Raw genomic sequence first — 19796 nt, 5'->3', positions numbered from 1 at the left:
GAGTTGGGAAACCGAATTACCTGGATGTCCCACCCCAGCTGCAATACTGACTTGTCTCCAAAAGAAAGGGGTGGGAAAAGGAAAAAAAAACACCAGCAGAATTTGCATTGTACTTGTTTGCTACTACGTGCTTAAAAGGAGCGTTGGGAATATTTCAATCTGATAGAGGAGTTAGAAGAGACTAATAAGAAAGTCTGTGGAAAGAACTAGTGTGGGTATCCCAGCAGCAAGAAATGCTGGTGAAAGAGCATGCTGCTCGCAGCGTGTAGTTCATGCCTGTCTGATAAGCAAACTTACCAGCTGTATTCTAGTATTGCTTAAAGTCAACTCTATATACACAACAATGCCATGTGAGGTGCTAACACCTTCCCTTTAAAGGAAAGACAAGATGGTAAAAATCTATGTGTAAATATAACAACTGCTGATTTAAGCTGTGGTGTAAAGGGTGTCTGGTTATTATAAAGAAGAGACAGTGAATGAAATGGCAGGAATGGAAAAAAAAAATGCGTATATTGGAAGCTTCTATGAAGGGAAATATTGCAGCTTGGGGAACAAGGATAACTATTAAAAGCAATCATCTTAATCTTATCTTCAGGAGGTAACACAGTAAACGGAGTATCCCATTGCAACCTTATAGATACTGATCTATCTACATTACGTGTGTGTATTTATGAGTATCATTTCACGCACTTACAAAAGACACCGCACAATGTGGGGAGAGGTGAATTGCTGGCAAACTCACATAAACTGTCCTGTGGGATCTGGGCTTTACTACAGGGCCTTCAGTATCTACCCTTGTCACCATGTTACCAGTAAGACAAGGGATTGGAAAAACCATCAGCAAATAAGTGAAAAAGTAAACAGTCATAGAAGGATGATTAATCACCAAGGTCACAAACAATCAAATACCATCCAACTATGAGCCTATTGTATGTATTTATAAAAAGAAAAATGTTCTCAGAACAATGATGTCCTTAAGGCCACAGGGCAGCTACACATGAAAACACACCCAGTTGCAACGGTGTTTATGCTGTGTTAAGTGCTGTCCATGTGGTTGCACGTAGCGTACATCCTGCCAAGTACAGCACCTTGTCAGGGATGGACTCACCTGCTCTCAAGCTCCTCTGAGGCCAGAGCAGATGTTGCCACAGCACAGCCTCAGCAGCGGCAGGTCACTGTGACCAAACCCAGAGATGGGACCAACTGCTGCACTCACAGGAGTTTGAGATACTGCTGTAGAATCAGCATATTAACCGTACTGGCCCCATTACAGGGGGCCAACACAGTCCAAGGGGTGGAAAATCATAGACTACAGCCAAAAGCACCATCCACATGAAAAAGCCCCAGAGAAATAATGTGTAGTAAACCCCTCAACTCAAGAACCAAAGTACTGCCCAGTAAGTTACAGCAGGTAAATAAATTAATAAATCAGACTACAAGGACTATATGCAAAATAGTACCTGTGAACTGATGCCAAAAATACCTCTGCCTTCTGGTGTATGGCTGACAGCTTGTCACAAGTCACGCTGAATAATGTCAACATGCGGAAGGAGAATTGGCAGCACTGGGATGCCCTTAATTGGACGGCTTATCAGTAATAAAAACTGAAAAGCAGCATGCGGTTTAGAAATGCAAGTGTTAAGATCAGCATTAACACATCATCCAGACGACAAGGCCAGTAGCCAGGGCTCAGGCTACTGCCCGATGGTGATGCTTTTAGCTCCACTGCCCTCCGTTCTACTCCTGTTCTCACATCCACTATTGGGTTCACTTGTTGCTACGTTTGTATTATGGTATTATAGTAATCACTTTGCATATAAGAGCCTTTCTACTAGCCAAAAAGCTTACTGATGTAACCAGCAAATTACAGTGTCTTTAGGAAAAGGTAGTTAACTGTATGTGCATCAAGGGGTGGAGTGTAGTAGTAACCAGAAGACTATTGCACATCGAGGAGTTAGCGATCCACATAAGTTGAGATGAGAAGCTGCAGGCCTCTGCTGCACATATCACCTGGCCACAGGATAAACTTAGCCAGCTAATCCTAACTGGGGAGCCTGCAGGTGGCTCCCACGTGGCAACCTGGTGATACCACAACCTGTGCAGCTGCCAGGGTCCACCTCTGGGAGAGGGCAATCCGGGGCAGATTGCTCTTTGTGACAGGGAGACTGTAACATGGAAGCCCAGCCCTGTTCAGGGAAGAGCCAAACTTGTAATACTTCATTTTTGTTTGAATTCTGTTTCCAGCCTGAGGCTCCCACAAACTAGTATTTCTTCCCAGAGTTACTCACATAGGAGGTATTTCATACTCACTTTCCTCCCTCTCTGCATGGTTGTGGTTGGCAGCATAGCCAGCCTTACTTCTGTTTCTTGTAGCTGTGCCACAGCTGCTGCCACTTGACACACACACCTGGATCTGGGATTACATTTTGATTTTTATTGAAATACAAAAAGTGCAAACTGTGAAATATAAGATCGGTGCAGATTAGAAGGAATTAAACAATGTGAACCGTGAAAACCCCAGCCCTGCAACTGATGAACATCAACAGAAAATAAGGCAGGGAATACCAGCAACAAAAGCAAAGCCAAAAATTTTGCACAGGAGCCCCCATGCATAAAAGAGGAAACAGGGACCAAACTGGCCCTCAGCTCTCTCTCAAATTAGCAAACGTTGCCACAAGGCATCCAGATGGCCCCAGCCCTCCCTGCACCACCCAAAAGCTCTGTGTGTGTCAGCACATAGCTTGGGCCAGGGAGCAGGGAGTGATCAGAGGCTATTAAGACAGCAGGAGGCTTAGCAGAGGGGAATGGTCTAGGTGCTAAAAAGCAGAGGGTTGAAGTGGAACAAGTACCCCCACAGGGAGAAATGGCTAATAGCTAACCTGAAAGACGAGCAAGGGAAGAGACCCTTGGGCAGCTCTACAGCAAGGAGAAAACCGACAAAGACCAGCACCCTAGTCAGATACTGCCCCCCCACCTATACATGGCAGAGAAACCCAGCCCAGCCAGCCCCCTGCCTCAGCGAGGAGGCTGACCAGGTGAGGAGGAAATTTAACCCCCTGGGCTTGGCTGCACCTAGTGCAGGCTGCAGGCAGGCCCAGGCCAGTTCCTTGCTCAAGTCACAGGAGGGATATTGCAATACAAGGCATTCAGGAGAGCAGACTGCAGAAGCAAAAGCAACCCTGGTTACTGTGCCTGCTCCAGGGCCCCCAGCAGCTCCAGCATGAGGAGCAGCAGAGGAAAGGGGATATTTACACTGGGTCCCTTCCAAGATTTGCAAGCACTTTCCCACCATGAGCAGTAGCAGCTTCCTGAACACCCTCCAAATCTGCTCCCTGCAGGCACTGAACTGGAGCAGGCTTTTTTCCCTGCCTGCAGGGGATGCACCAGTCTCCATTTTGCTAAAAAAGGAAATATTATTTCAAGAATTCACAGAAAAAAAAGCACCCACTGAACAAACTCCAGTCAGAACCGACACTTGTGGCAATCCCTGCTCTCCCCCTGGAGAGGAACTAAGCTACCCCAGCGCTGCTCCTCTCGCTACTGGGCAGGGAACGGTCCTTGCTGCTCTGCAGGGCTGGAACGTGCCACTCTCCCCAGGGAGCCGGGGCTGCACATAGGGCCGAGGCCTCGTGCCCCAGCACACAGGCACTTCCCATTCCAAGTTGCTGACCTTGGGCTTGTTTGTCCCAGGAGAAGTTAGCTGGGTTTGCCTTTCTTCTAGGGAGATATAAGCGAGGCCAGTGTCAGCTGCAGATACACTCAGAGCTCCAAGTCTCCCCCCATACTGAAGCCTACACAGAGCAGGGTGCCTGCACTGGGCTCCCTCAGCCTCCACGCTTCTCCCACGCTGTCCAGAAAGCCTTGCCTCTTAAAAGAAGCACTGGGGCAAGTACACTTCTTTCCACACTGTCCATCCTAGGAGATTACTCCTCCACAGCACATCAGCTCTGCTAACCTACTCTAGCAGAGATCACAGGTGAATTAGGAGCTGAGTATCTCTACCTCCAAAACATTTATTTGGTTACTGCTGTGAATTGTTCAGGCTGAAACAATTCATACCCTGGCCAAACAGGGAAGACTCCTACTCTTGGAAGAGGAAGACTAAGCAGCCTTGCAGCCTCCATAGGGCAAAGTCCCCCAGTATCTAGAAGGAATCAGACCCAGCCCTCTCCTAGAACATCTCTTGCTCCAGCCTTAGTAATGCTCAGTTTCTTGCTCACTGTTCCCACCCACGTGTTGGTGTGCCTCCTCCGAGCCAGCTGGCTGGACCTGCGCTGCCCTGCAACACTGCCTATGTTCGCACCCATCCCCATTCCAGAGCTTAGCAAAAAGAGCAATTTCCAAAATAACTGCAGCAGATGTCACTTATTTTGATTACAACTGGGGCACCGACCTTTGGTCAGTGTTTAAAGCCAGGCTAAAATATTATGAAAAAGCAAATTCTATTTAGCATCCAGTAGCTTTTTAAAAATTAGTTCTGCTTGGTCCAAAAGATTTGTCCCTGTGGCCAGATGCAGCAGGGAGGACTGGCCCAGGCACACAGGGCACAAGATATAAAGATATAACACACCAGTAAAGTAAGGCTAGAAGCTCCCTACTAACACCCTGCTGGGCCCAGGCTAAGGAGAGGGATCTCTTTTAGCTCAGGTAACGGGAATGCTGCAACCCGAAACCAACAGTGATGCCCTAACGGTATTGCAGCTGCTTTGGGAAGGTGCCAGGCCCACCCCACTCTGAGCCTGCCTTGCGGACAACCTGATCTCTCCAGCCATGCCCAGTGCATACAGGATGCATCTGACCAGGCTTCCATGGTAGGATGGAAGGAAGGTATGAACTGAGGAGGAGACGGGGCAAAGGCCCTTGGCATGGAATAGCTGTTCCCTCACAGCTTTGGCACATGAGTGCTCAGCACCTGGGCAGAAATTTGTAATCCAGGCCTGGTGCACTCCAGGGTGAGGGTTAGCCCCAGTCCCTAGACCTTCCCTCAAGGCCATGCTCTCTGTTACACTGTGCTGGGGAGAGTTCTGCTGAAAAAGACAACTAGCCAAGGCGGTCTGTGCCAGTCAGCACAGATACACATGCCTGACGGAGGAGAAGAGGCCTTGTGCTGCTGCCACAGGGAAAGGCAGTGATCCTCATAGTGTTCAGCAGTTCAGCGCCACTAGAGCACTTGCTTCCTGCCATTCAGACTCACCAGCTGTCAAAGGGCCCCAGCCAGCCCCCCCGCACAGCCAGATCTGGCATGAACCTTCCCAGCCGGGCTGGAAATGCTGCTGGAGGGACAAACACACCTGAGCTGGGTAACTATGGGAGACACCTCACCCACTACACCCCAGCAAACACTGAATAGTATCTGGAGTGGGTGACCCCAGAGGGGTTTGGGCTAAATTCAGCTTCCTTGTATTGGAGTCTGACAGGTAATACAGCCCACGTGCTGTGAGCCTGTCCTTCACTTGCCTGCCAAAAGCATGGGGTCTAGAGTGGTGTTTGCAAGTGCAGGACATGCTGCTACCTGAAGCACAAGGGCTGCCTGGCTCCCCTCTCTGCTTTAGGTGCCTCTGGGGAAAGGCAGGATGCACGTTCAGTGCTGAGAGATGGCACTCGCAGCAAGAACACCTCTGCCACAAAACCCAGCCAAGCCTGCCCTAGCCCAGACAAGCCAGCTGAGGCAAGGGGGGTGAGCTGGGGCTATTGGGAGCTTAAACAAAAAAGATCTTTGCTGAGGAAGGGACCAGGAGGGCAGAAAAACTGCATGTGAGGGAAGGAGGAAAGGAAGGCAGGGCATCTGATAGGGCAGCAGACTGGTGATGAGCCCTGGAGGAGCTGCACAGACTGGCAGGTGGGTTAGGACTCCACTCTCAGCAGCTGGGAGACCAGCTCCCCCCCATCTGGAGCAGCAGGTCTCCTGCTCGCTTACTTACACACTTTCTCCACCATCTCCACAGCCCTCGCTCTGCTCATCACCCAGAGGATCAATGGTCCCTTTGCACTGGAGACAGCTTGGTCACAGCTCCAAGACAAGGTGGGAAAAAAGGTGGGAAGGTGGGCACAGTGTGCTGGTGTGGACTGGCCTGGATTCAGGCCTCCACATCCTCAAAGAGCTCCTTCTGGTGGTCCAGCAGGAACTTGGTAAAGGTATTGATGGGGTTGATGGCTTTTAGGGTGATGGCTACATCTTTGGCCCACAGCAGATTTGGGCCAAACACAACTGCCAGGTTGGTGTTTGTCATCTTGTTCCTGTCACTGTGAGCAGAGACCTATGTGGGAAGGAAAAAGACCACTGTGAATCCTAGAGAACAACAGAGCAACTGCCCGCTGCCCTCTACCCTCCCCAAAGCCAGAGCTGACAGACTCCCAAGGGCAAATGGGAGGAGAGAAGCCAAAGGCCCAATGCCAGAAGACGGCTGGGGGAAACACACATGACATCCAGCATTCAGGAGGTGAGGAACAATATCTGGCAGTTTGCCACTATGGCTTAACCACCAGGCCATATCGTAACAATAGGACCAAGAGCACTGTCAGCCAATACCTCTACAGTCCACATCACCACTCAAAACAAAATTATCTTCCCTCTTGCTAGAATAGCCTTGCAGTGGCTCCCCTGGCAGCAGAAAGTTCTGTAGGGCGGATCTGAGACCCCTCTTCTAGTCTAATCTTCTACTCAGATATTTTGCAGTTGTACCTCCACCCTGGGGAGCTTTCAGCCTCCCTGGTACAGACCACACAGGCTTAAGGCCCACCCGCACCTCTCAGCATTATGAGAAGCAACTGCTTAGGCTAGTTCATCATGATCATTCTTGATCTCTGTTTAACAAGAACATAAGGTAAAGAAAGGCAATTTCCTAGCTTGAGACTCATTTTCTCCCAAAGGAAAAGAGGGAGCAGGCAGTCAAAAAGCTGATGCAAGGCACTGGCAACTGAACTAGAATACAACTGCCCACCTTTGGAGCAGCTCACCTGCACTAGAAAGGCTGTCAGTAAATGGAGCACTTGGTAGTTTTCTTCTGGCAGAGTCTGGAGTGTTTTGCGAACAACATCCACACGATTCTCCTCCTCCACACCTAAAAATCAAGAGAGACAGGGCAAGCAGGTCCATGAGGAATCCTCAGCACCCACCCTGATGAAAGCCCTGTTTGCAGTCACAGGGTATCCCATGCAGGACTGTCCCCCCCGAAGATATCATTGACCTTGGCCAGTGCAACATTCAGGGAGTAGCACACTCCTGTTACAACTCACTCTGGAAGCTGACAACATGGCTGTAGAGGTCAAAAGTGAGGAGGGGCTCAGGTAGCTCCCTTAAGAAGGTCTTGAGAATCACAGCAGGGAGGTGGACATCTTCATACTGCTGGAAATCTACAGGCACACCTGAGAAAGTAGAGCAGAGAGTCAGTGCTCACTGGCCAAAGTAGGACCTCCTCCAGACAAAGAATGGGACATGGTGGTCAGAGCCCAGAACTAGGGAAGCAGTATTTTAAAGAAGAACACAGAGAGGGTACTGAAGCACCACATCTTCTAGCAGAGTGGAAAAATGTGTCCCAAAAGCATATGCAAAGCACTGCTGAATCCAGCGCTACATCTTTAGAAGTCATCAAATGAAACAGATGACCAAGTTTCTTCCTGGTCATCTTCAGTCCCTCCAGTATAACCAGACTAAGATGGTATATCCCACCCCAAGAAACAGGGAAATTTTCAGGAAGGAAAGGGGCAGTGAGTGGAACATGAGTGGGAAGGAATATGCTTTCCACACAGCAAAAGTATCAGATGCTTCTCCCTTGCAACTCAGGTCATACCCTGATGGGGCCTCACCTAAAGGCCTATTAGAGAAGGAGAGGAGCCATGGTGGACCAGTTCCAACACAGTTCCAGTTGGACAGTAGTAGTTAGGGAATGAGAGGGGCTCTGCTGAGTTTGGGCACTTACCCATGTTGTATTTTTGCTGGACCTCCCTGACAACCTGTGTATTTGCTGATCTCCGGAAAATACCCTCTGTAGCAAGAGCTGTGAAGTAAGAGCAGATGGAGAAGAAAGATCAACCATAAGAGAGTCTCCAAAAATGCTGGTCTTAACAATCATAAATCCATGCTGTGGGGCGTTCAGACAGATGTCAACAAGTCCCTTTTTTAGAGTACGGCAATTCTTTCTGCTTCCACTACGAGGCAAAGGATACAAGGAGCATTTTGCTACTCTCATACAAGTGGGAGTATGGATGAGTGGAAGAAAGAGGTCTCCTAAGCCCTGCACAATCTCTCTTGAAGGCTAACTCACCTAGTTCAGGCCTTTACACCTTATTCTAGACTGCTGTTGTTCTTTTTCTTACCACACTCTGGAAGGGAACTTGGGTGGAGGAGAGGCCACTGACATGGAATTAAGAGGGGTTGCAGGTTCCCCTGAACACTTACCATGCTCCTGCAAATGAGCAATGGTGTCTCTGACCACCAGAGGAACAGGAGACTGATCAGGGCTCTTCTCCCTGAGACTGCGGGAAGAGACAAAAGGTAACAAATGACTGGTCCTCCCTGCCCCGCATGCAGCCCCTGAGTCTTGAAGTTGCCCGCACAAGCTCTACCACATAGGATCTTGCTATCCCAGTCCCTGGTTTAGCCATTATTCCAGCCTGCTTTCCTCTTCACCCATCATGCTGCATCATTCACCAGAGCAAGTATGAGCTCACTCCTACATCACAGGAATATTTCTCTATCTTCTGTAAAAATCATAGCCTGTAGATGCAGGGCAAAGGGGTTCCCAGAAGGCAAGGCTGCTAGTTATGAATCAGGTGAAAAGGGTTAAGCTTCCTTTTTCCTTCCCCATAGGAGCAAGGGCAGAAAGAAGCTGACACATGAGAGAAATATATATGGGATAAGTTTACCCACCCCATGCCTGTAACAGAAGATCTATCAACCCAATGTTGATGGGTTGAATGCTGTCAGGGAAGACCTAGGTGTTTGCTGCCACCCTCACATTTGATTGTCTATACCACTTGATAGCATGGAGCTGTTCACCCCACTCAGGCTACTAACAAGCTCAGGCACACAGCACCACGGGGGTTACATTTGGAAATGTTGTGTTGAAGCTGGGGAATGTGTTCCCAGATTGCTTCAGAGGATCTGTCTGGCCACACATTACTGGCTCCTCCTCATTCTCCGGGGAGGCAAAAATCACACTCAAAGTTAAAAATACCTTCAACACCTAGCCAGTATCACTAGCCCTTGCCAGTGTCCGTGTTTGTCTGTGTCACCGTGCAGGAATGGGGGGTGAGAATCATTACAAGGGTGAATGGAAGTGCTTTTAAAATAGAATTTATGATACGGAAAAAACTAAGAAACAGATCTGCAGCACTGCTCAATCAAAATAGCATAGCCCTAAAGACAGCTCCATCAGCCTCCTACAGACTTCCTCTGCTTAAAGGAAGTTTCTAGTGGCATAAAGCCGTCCCCACGGCCCTTATTTTGCTCCTCCCTTAGTAACCCTTAGCTGCAGAAACAATCCCATCCTAATTTAGATACAATCTAGCCGGGGAATCAAGAGGGTTGAACTGAACTGAGTCAGTCAGGATCCGGACATGAGCGCAGAGTTCCTCAGAAGAATGATTAAAGCTTTGTAGGAAATCTGAACTACAAGAAATTTTACATCCACTTTTGCTTCTGTTCAGTTATAAATACAGTGACCTCACCTCAAGCAAGTAAGGGCAAAAGCAACACAATCCAGAGATACTCACTGCTGGAGCGAGACTCCAAACTGCTGGTTTGGCAGTGGTGGGCGTGGGGGTGTTGGCTTCTGGGGCACTTGTGAAGGTTTCTGCAGGGATCTCAGATATTCATCATATCTGTGGCAAAACACAGACTAGTAAAAAGCCACCCCACCTCCCAGAAAGAGCATGAACCCAGCACTGCACGTGACCCACTGCACACCCTCTCATAACAGCTCCAGCCTAGCATGGTTGACTCCACCTATGCAAAAACAGGACAGGCAGCTCTGGAGCACAGGAGCAACAAAACCAAACGTCTGGTTGCCAGAAGAAAGCAGGGAGAAAGGACTATCTATCTGGAATCAGGAGCTGGAGTAGCTGAGGATGACAGACAGCATGGGCAGGAGGCCAGGACAGCACTGCTTGTGATGAGACAGTTGCATGTGTGTGTGAGGGACAGGGAATCAATCTGGTAGGACTGAGATTGTGGCACTTTGGGAAGCCCCAAGACAAGCTGAACTGTGCAGAGTGAGCAAAGCAGGTGCCCAGACGCAGCAGACGCGCACCACGAGCACCAGGTCAGTGTTAAGGTCAGCAGCTTGCAGAAAGCCCCTGAGGGCTGAGCGGGAGAGGCAGGATTGGTGCTCCACTGGAGGAGGATTTTTAACTCAAGGACAGAACTGGGCACTGGTGCCAAGGACACACAGGAAGGAGCATGCAGAGAAACAATAGTCTTTAAGGCAATTTGTCACCGCTCCCTCCAAAACCACTGCCTGAGTGGAACAATCTCCTCCTCCCCTTGCCATTCCTCCAGAAAAGTCCCCTCTCACAAAGCCCAAAGCAAATGGGAGACAGGCAGCATTCTCACTTCAGCACTTGGCTTGGGATCCCCAACTGTTCCAGCTTCACATACTCTTCCAGCTCACTAAGGAAGTTCACATAAAAAATCTTTCGTCCAAACTTAAAGCTGAAAAACAAGAGAAAAGTCGGTATGTGAGGAATCAGTAAATCCAGTATCAGAACGGATTTCTTACAGGCAAGAACAGCAGGGTTCTGCAAGAGGCATCAATGGGGCAAAGGGGCAGGTATGGCTGAGCAGCAGAGATGTCGCCCACATAGCTCTCCAACTCCATATATTTTACCAGGAGATGCCAAGACTTCCCAGTCATATTAGAAGCTCTAGCAGCAGCAGGCTCCCTGAAACGCTGGATTTCTCCTTCCTAAGTTCAGCAGTAGGCTGGAGAAAGTTTTCAATTATTTTACAGAGTTAGGATTTCAACATCAACACAATGAATTAAATATAATTTGAACTGATGCTCTCACTTCCTTTTTCATTATTAGCAGAGCCTGCAACACTTTCCTTCTACTTGGCTGGATAGAAAGGGAGCTGCACAGAGCTGCAAACTCTGTAGGTTCCCAAAGCAGTACTTCTTTTGTCTGAGTATTTCTGAGCTCAGAAACAGGAGGAGATAGCATAGGGTGAAAGACTCCAGGGTAGGCTCGGCAGCCTGGGCTCATCTTGTGCCCGACTGAGAATGCCCCATTATTCCCCTGCAGTGCGAGGATGTGGGTGAGCCTCCTATAGTGCTTCCTACCTGATCAGAGGCTTGAAGAGAATCAGCAGGGTCTTGATGAACATGGTTGGGTGCACAATATACAAGGCTTTGATGTTCTTCTTGTACCTGCCAAGAGAAGCTAAGTAAGGATGAGCTGCACTTTAAGCAGAGGAACCAACCTTTCCACAACATTAAGGCACCCTGGGTGCTCCATTCCCTTTGCACTGAGTCTCACCACTCCCCAGCACCCATGGCCTCTGCTCTCCCATGCTTCGTAGCAGTGTCAGGCCACTCAGCAGCCTAAGGGCACACTCTACTGTATTCCAAGATTCACCGAGAAGCAGTGAGCAGCCTCACCAGGAAGCAACCATGGGGCTGACACACTTGCACTGGGTCCTGGTTTTGCTGCTTGCCTGTTGGCCTAAAGGATGTAACTACAGAAGGAGCTGTTTATCCCATGATTCAGCCTGCATTAAAGAACAACCCACCTCCATAAGCAGCAGAAATATGTGATAGTAAATTATGATCACCAAGCTACAGGGGGGGCCTGGGGAAGATCTTCTACGTTAAGCTACAGAACAGCATGTTACATCCTTGCTTGCTGCAGCCTTACTCACTTGCGATCAAATTCCCTGTAGGCATCCCGCAGCCAGCTCAGGGATGGCTTGTTCTCACTGGTCAGGCCATGGTGCAGGTACACCAGTGTGTAATCACTCTCCACATACTGGTCCAGTGTGAATTTCAGGTACCTGAGAAGAGACAGCTGCTGAACTCACTTCACGCTCTGCCATAGAGAGGCTCTTCCTCCCTTTGGGACTCATTTTTGTGTGCTGTAACAGAGGATTTGCATCCCCAGCAATGGAGGTAAGCACATTGGGAGGACATGTCCAGCTAAAGAAGCTACTGCAGATAGATCTGGTCCCAGGAATCCAGCACCTGGGAATTATGTCAGGCTTAAGAAGTTAACAGCAGCCTCCTAAGACACTACTCACCCCAGCAGTTTCATGTGATCAAGTTGATGACTTGGGGGCATCCGGCAGGCACTGAACAAAATTACTTTCCTTCCGTATTTGTCATCACCTGCAAATGAAATGCCAGAGATTACAGGGAGTTTAAGGACTATGTTGTGGTCTTGGCAGCAAGGGGTAAACACAGAATGGGAAACCGCCATAACAAGGCAGAAGTCTGGATTGCCACAGCTGCCAGCAAAGCTAAACCTGATTTTCAGCAGAGTTACCACAGGCCTAGTACGGAAGCAGAAACCTGGACACCAAGGGCCTGGCAAGTCAACAATGCGAATGGAGAACAGATCCCATGCTCCAGCCCTGAAAGAAGAGGAAGGATTGGAAGCCAGGATGCCTCGGGGCACATAGGGATGGAGGCCTCAAGTACAGAGCAGAGTGCTCAGAGCATTAATCCTGCAGCGCTGCCCCTGGGCACTGCTCCTGAAGCACGTGTGTCCAGGGAGGTACAGAGAAAACTGCCCCTCACAGGCACAATAACCATTCCTTTCATCCTGCACACCGTCCCAGACTAACTGCTTGTGGTCTGGTGCATTTGTTTCTTGCTTCACCTGAAGCTTAGTCCTGCACACAGAACAAAGCCATTTCATACCCTGGAAACCACGAAATTCCTAGAAACAGGGCAGTCCCAGCCACATCCCAGAGATGAGAAGTAAGCATCATCATAAGTCTCTTCTACGTTTGGACCAAGTAGGGCTGCTGGATTCTCCAGGGGGATTGCAGAACAAGCTGTTCACTGCTTCCTAGATTTTCCATCCAGAGAGATATTTTTCCAACCTGAGCTGGAAGGAGCTGCAAAGTGCGGCACAACAAAGCATTCTATGTAAAAACTCAGCAGAAAGCAGTCCCCACCGCATTGGAGCCAAATAACCCATAAAGCACCCTCATCTCTGGGAGGACACTCCCAGCCACCACTTGAGGCTTCAGAGACAACAAGCCAAGTTTTCCCCAAAGCAAGTCTTCATACGTCAGTGGACTTCTGCCAGCAGAGATCTCAGTCCCATGAACAAAACCCGAGCAGATGGGCATGGACAAGTTTAGCAGACATGCTAGGGGAATTGAGAGATTTAGATAAGTAAGAACCAGGTCACAAATCTTTTGGACATACGGAGTTTGAGGGAAAGTCTGGTTCTCTCCCAGACACAACACCCAATCCATTTCCATAAGGATGACTTGCTTTTTAGCACCAGTGAAGATGAAATGGTTCCTTTAATGTGAAGGGTTAAAGTCTTCCCATCTTTCTTGCTACTCACCCTGCTCCAAGAGCTGTTTTCTTGTCACGCAGAAGGAGCATGGAGCAGTGGAAGGGGCTACTGAGGTTATACTCAACAACACCCTCCTTCCTCCCCTACGGCACAACCATCTCATACAGACCACAGCACAGAAAAGCAGCAAGGATCGCTACTTATGCAGGACAGCCCTGCAATACATCATTCCTCTCAAAATATATCCTTTTCCCCACACTGATTTACAATATTCAGAGCATGCAGCCATTTTCTCACCTTTGCGTGGGCTCTGGCCCTCAACTACCGCTTGGTTACACTTGCCGTGCAGCAACTGAGATCTCAGACTGAACCCTGGAACAGCAAACCTGAAGTTTCTGGGAACATTGCCTGCTAGTAACAGATGACCACCTGGTGCTGCAAATGGCAGCCAGAGAATTCACATACACAAGCCATGACATTAAGATGCCACTAACCCTCTTTTACCCCCATCCTGACCAGAAGAACAGATTCTCTTGCTACTTTTTCACTTATATTTTTCCCTCGCAAGTCCCATTTTCAAGTCACTCACCAGACAACACAAGAGACAGAATTTACTGATGCACACAAGCCAGAACCTCTAAAAAAGCTAGGGACACTGAGGCAGCACTAGGTACAGACCAGGAAAGGGGTGGCATAGGCCATCACATTGACATACACATGCGGAGGTAAGGGGCGATTAGGGAGGACGCATGACCCAGAATGCAGGACTAGGAGAGAGTGATGCAAGGCTCATCTGGAACAACCAGATACAGTCACAGCCAGGCCACAAGACCAACATCACATTGCATATCCCACGGTAGCCCACTCTCTGCCTAGCCCAGAGTTTCTTGGTAGCTTGCTATGAGCTTTAGGGCTGGGTCTAATGCACATAAGCTGTCTATACAACAAAGGTGCAGGCTACAAACTCCTGGGCAGGGAATATGGCATATTGTGACTCTTCCCAGTGGTCTTGAGCCACTCGTATGTCTCCATCTGGAAGACAAAGGGTCTTGCTTGCACAGAGCAGCAAGAAGATGGTAGCATCTGAGAATCTGTTGAGTTTTGTAGTGATGAAAGAGAATGGTCAGAAAGACTACAGATGTTTACAGATCATAGCTCTGTGCCATGTGTCAGAATAGGTGCTATCTTCAGTTAACTGAGAGGCTGCATTTCACACCAGAGTAAATGGTCTGAGGGCGAGAAGCAGATTGCAAGCTTGATCAAAGCAGGCCTTGGCTGTGAAGAACTGCAGTACAGCACCATGTTCATGAGATGTGGGCGGCCACACACTCAGCTCAGGCTCCTGGGCACTGATTTCCAGACCTGACAAGTCACAAGTCAGGAACCACATAGCTTAAACACCTTCCTCTGGAATGACGTGAAAGCCTATGGCAGGGCCTATGCAAAGTCTAGAATCTCGTTCCTTATATAGCCTTGGTGAAAAGGCCTGGGATCGCTGGTAAAGAAAAAACAGACGATCCATGATTCTGCCAAAGGGGAGATGGCATGTTTCCCCTGGATAATTTCCAGGGCCAAGTACACCAAAAGATAATCTATAGTCCTCTGGATGACTGAAAAAGGAGTGGCCCGTTTTGCCTTCCAAATCAGAATGAATTTATGCGTGAGACCTACACAGGAACCAGCATGCCCATTTCTGAGTTCTGGGTTTCACTCCAGTTTCATCACACTGAGCTCAGCCTGTCAACACAGACACTTTCAAAACAACCAGCTGCCAATCTTGTTTCCACCTGACATATATCAGATCAGTCTGGTTCCTCCAGACATGACAAAATTCAAAATTCAGCATCAAAGCTGAACAATCAGTTATTCCAATTTATAAAGAACCTAAAGTCCACTCCATGCATTCTTGGCTGTTGGAGGAAACTGCCTGCAGGTGGCCTCTCTGCCTCAGACCAAACAGATTCTTATCGCGTTTGATCTTTCCCAGATGCTCCATCCCTTGTACTGTTCGCTCTCCTGTTTGCAATATTAATCTTACGTACCTAGGTTTTCACCCCTTGTTTGCAATTGCAAATAGCTAAAGTTTCCATTGAACACAACTATAGACCATGAAGCAATCACTCAGCTTCTCAGGCTGTCTCCTCTCCCAGATGAGGAATGCTCAACAACAAACCAGCAAAGAAGCAATTATATACCATCAGTACTCACAGAGCACCCAACAATGTGCATACCTTTGTAAGTTCATACATAAAAAATATTTTCAATCTACACTGGAATTAAACTACCTCCCCATAGGATGTAATTCAGATTTTTTTTTTTTTTAACAACAAAGAACAAGACAGTAGCCAACATGCAAAGCCTCTCCAGTCAAGACAGCTGCTCATCTAAAGAGATACTAACTTGTAGCACTGATGGACATGCTAATTCTCCTGAACACTGTTATGGCGCTTTTAAGGCCCAAACTCAGTTCTTCCTCTCACCCGAAGAGCAGCGTTTCCAGTGCACTTCTGAGACAAGGGGCAAGGAACATCATTGCTGTGGTTCCAAGCCATCAGTGCAGGACCATACTTCTAAAAGAGCTGAAGTTTAAATACTGAGGCTAATGTTTCAGATTGAAACCTGCAGCAATACAAATGTATCAGAACAGAAACTCATGTCAAGGTAGCAGTACTGTCCTGAGACAGGATTCTCTATTAAATGAATCTGTACAGCCAACACAGAAAATACATGCTTGACTTGCAAATCCTGCTATGTATTTCTAGGTATTTCTCCTGAAATGTATCCATTAGGCTTTATGCCATGATTGGAAGCTGTCATACTACTCACTGGCAGCATAACTGCAGCCCAGGGATCCTGCTCATTCCTACCTTCATCAGGTACCCTCAGCTGAGGGCTCACCTCGATGAAAGATTCAAAAGGGAATATCCTGGTACTTTGATACTGAGAGAATGCAGACGGATAAAACTTGCCACCAAAAGCTGGTGTTATTGGTAAAACAGCAAAGTTAACAGAGTTCAGGGCCAAGGAGAGGACACCGCTACGTAATTCTGGAACATTACTACACAAGTTTCACAAAGCTTAGGATGTTTATCAGAGCCACTGTCAGTAAAAAACTTCTCTAATGTAATTTCAGGTTCCTGCCAAACTTATGACATAGCTGGGCAGTATTTAAGTATAGTAGATTTTAGCTGCCTGTTGAATTCCAAAGTGGATGTAGCCCCTCAGGAAAAGAAGGTAAGGAGCTCCAAGTAGAAGTATTTTAACATGGTATCTTCCACCTATAGGGTGGAATTTTGGATATTCCCAATATCCAAACACTGCCAGAATAAAGCCTTACCAAGCGACTACAGCTCTGATACAAAATATACTAGAGGGTCAGATTAAAGAATGCAAAATGGGAGGATGCCTGAGAGCACGGCAAACGGGGGAGAAGAGCCCACATAATGAGGCAGGGAGGATCAGCATTTCCATGGACTGTGTGAAAGTCTTGGCCTGCTGTTCAGAAATAGCCGAAAGAATTTCACACCAAAAGAAGTTTTCATCTACACTGAGAAGTGTGAAAGCACCAGCAGCCAAATTCTTAAGGCTTGGGACTGAAGTCCAGAGAGTATTAACAAATGCTTAGCAAGCACAGAGCAGTCTAGCACAGCTTCAGGCTAGAATGAGGAACAAGTTACCAAAACACAATGTCTCTGCAGCCAAATGGAGAAGAAATAGATAACACTTGCTTTCAGCTGGAGAATCCAGTTTAAGTGCCAGCTGCTAGCATGTGAGCGCCGCAGCAGATCATATGAAGGAATAGGAAGCAATCCTAGGATGAACTTCCAAAGCACACATGACAACGAGGTAAATCTGAGTTCAGAATGAACTGGTCCAAGCAGGCCACCACCATGACAGAAGAGGAACAGGATTTACACTGAGACCCCAGAGCTCCAAAGTGCCCAAAGTAAAGCCCCCATGCCAAATTTGGCTCAGATGATTCTGCTGTGCCTGAGAAAGAGGTGCAGCCCTCAGATGACAGTTTTGTGCAGCCTTTGGACTCCTGAAAAGTTGCTGGTGCAGCCTGAGGCTGAGCAAAGTTTGGGCTCCCCTGAGACAGTCCAGCTACAGGCCACGGTCATGCTAAAGGAATACCATGATCTACAGTACCAAATGTTAGTGCCACAAAAAAATCTACCTACCTGGTTGGGCCCCATCAAGTGCACCCTGGTCTGGAGGAACAGAAACAAAGTTACAGCAAGCCAAGCTTTGCACCCTTTCCCAGAAAGTAATATTGAGTATAAAGTCTCAGAGTCTAGCCAGATTGCTACTGGGATGCATTTAGTTGCTGTCTTGCAGCAGTCAAGCTCCTTCTATTTCATCTTTCCCCCATGCTCCTCTCCAAAGCAACCTTATCTAACAATTAGAGGCAGTAACAGCAACCCGTGATTCCTGAGTCTCCTTCTTGAATTTGCAACTAATTCTGTATAATCACAGCCAAATTTCTGGCCCTTACTGTTACATTTCCCCTACCACCAAAACGGCAACTGCCGTACTGCCACTTTTAAAAGGGTTAAATGCAATTAATTCTGAATGTCAAGGTCTTTTGAACAACTTCAGAAGTGTATAGAGAATGGGATCATACCGTATGAATGATGCATCCAACAGATTGTTTTGCAAGAAGCTAAATTTCACTAATAAGCTGAAGATGGGGACAATTTAGATCTTCAACACACCCATAGCTTTTTAAAAAAAAAAAAAAGTTTAGTAGATTTTTAATAATTAAAAAAACCAACTGCCAATTAGAAAAAAGAAAAAAGGTTTTTCTGGGCAGGGAGGCATCTGCGAAGGCATTTATTGCCATGCCCAGCCCCTTTCCATCACTCTTACAGCTACATACTCAACAGACCCACATAGGCCTATCAAGACAGGATCCTGAGCAGAGCAGGGCTCTAGAAAGAAACTCTCCACTCCCTTGGTCTCCATTAGAAACTGAGAATCCCTTAGAAACTCTCCGTTCCCTTGATCTCACATGTCAAAACATGGTGCACAAGCTGGGCTTGCTTTGGATGGGCCCAATTCTACAGAAGCAACTCATCATTCCGTACCATACCAATACTTTTAAAAAAAAAAAAGTCAAAGCCAGAAACTACATCCAAAAGCAGCAGAAATGCAGGCACCCTGTATTAATGAAGCCAATAATAATGTAGCATACTGGAAGGGAAAAGGACCCTTGTTATCAGAGGCCTTTGCTGAGCCCATTAGCCACCAAAGACACACTGCAACATACTTTCAACACAAGTTTTGTCTGCAACTTCTACCTTTGCCTGCGTAGTGAAACAACAGCTACTGGTGCTCCAAGATTGATTTTACCTCCCCATGTCAATCACTGACAGCAACAGCTAATCATCAGCACTAGTTACAACTTTGGCACCCGCAGCCAACAGCCAGCCACAATGCTTTTCAGGTAGGTTTGGTACCAGATTCACCACTGAAAAAAGATTCACTGTTGAAACTGCAGTTTCAGTCTAGTAACACACAAGAAGGTACATCCCCAGCTCTCTACCTTGCTTTCCCACTTCAATCGCAGGTCTTATGCACACTAGCATCACGCCTTGTCTGTGAGGGCAGCCCTGCAGACTGCCAATTAATGGTGTGAGGCAGCAGATTTCCCACAAAAACTAGCGGAAACATGCTCTGAGCTTCAGCAAAGCTTTGAAGTCACTGGGCAGGGACTACATAGCTGAAGTAAACAGTGATGGCCACTGTCCTGACAACTGCTACACCAACTTCTAGCCTCCACAGCAGTGGAAAATTCATACGCCAATCATATGTTAAGCCCCAGTTTTCTTATCCCAAAAGGAACAAAGCCAGTTATTGTGTAAAATGGGAATGCTGAGGCACCTCATAGCTATAGGTTTGCATATTGACCACAAAGGCGAGATCAGTATTTCGGACTGGGCAGAAGAACGAGGAAGGAACACTTTGCCAGAGAGCGGTCAAGAGCCCTGCTCTTCCCACACAGCCCAGGTTTCCAGTAGGCACTGCCATCTCCAGAGACCTCCTTCAGACTGTTATTAACCATCTGCCATATTCTTGCAATTCAGCCTTTGCTGAAATTCAAGGCCAAGATTATGTCACTCTAGTCTGCCTCAACCCCAAAGGAGATGGAAGCAGCACCTTTGCCATATAAGAGTTAGCAGGAGGATACAGAAACTCTTAAACAGAAATTTGGGATAGTTCCTCAACAGCCTTCAACCAGAAGCCTGCGTTTCCTCCGAACGCAAGGAAAAAACCCACACTTTGCAGAAGTGGTTTGTGCAGTGAAATCGAGCTGCCTCTGCTCCAAC

At 47.7% G+C, this 19796-nt stretch overlaps 1 protein-coding gene across 3 annotated transcripts in view; it reads right to left on the bottom strand.

Moving 5' to 3' along the window:
• Positions 1 to 2414: 2414 nt before the first annotated feature.
• ARHGAP1 (Rho GTPase activating protein 1) overlaps positions 2415 to 19796 on the bottom strand; it is a 28594-nt gene continuing 11212 nt past the window's right edge. For 2 of the 3 annotated variants that reach the window (XM_076344533.1, XM_076344534.1), the window contains exons 4-14: positions 17649 to 17678; positions 12233 to 12320; positions 11858 to 11989; positions 11280 to 11366; positions 10553 to 10651; positions 9715 to 9822; positions 8399 to 8475; positions 7920 to 7997; positions 7237 to 7365; positions 6958 to 7061; positions 2415 to 6257 (exon numbers count right to left, since the gene is read on the bottom strand). In XM_076344533.1, coding sequence (XP_076200648.1) covers positions 6078 to 6257; positions 6958 to 7061; positions 7237 to 7365; positions 7920 to 7997; positions 8399 to 8475; positions 9715 to 9822; positions 10553 to 10651; positions 11280 to 11366; positions 11858 to 11989; positions 12233 to 12320; positions 17649 to 17678 — 1112 coding nt within the window. In that variant the 3' untranslated portion in view covers positions 2415 to 6077. The remainder of the gene's footprint in view (positions 6258 to 6957; positions 7062 to 7236; positions 7366 to 7919; positions 7998 to 8398; positions 8476 to 9714; positions 9823 to 10552; positions 10652 to 11279; positions 11367 to 11857; positions 11990 to 12232; positions 12321 to 17648; positions 17679 to 19796) is intronic. The other variant, XM_076344535.1, reaches the window with a different exon arrangement.

The sequence above is a fragment of the Aptenodytes patagonicus genome, chromosome 7, assembly GCF_965638725.1.
Source record: "Aptenodytes patagonicus chromosome 7, bAptPat1.pri.cur, whole genome shotgun sequence".
In the NCBI taxonomy this organism is placed as follows: domain Eukaryota; kingdom Metazoa; phylum Chordata; class Aves; order Sphenisciformes; family Spheniscidae; genus Aptenodytes; species Aptenodytes patagonicus.
This window is presented reverse-complemented; position numbering and strand designations above follow the sequence as displayed.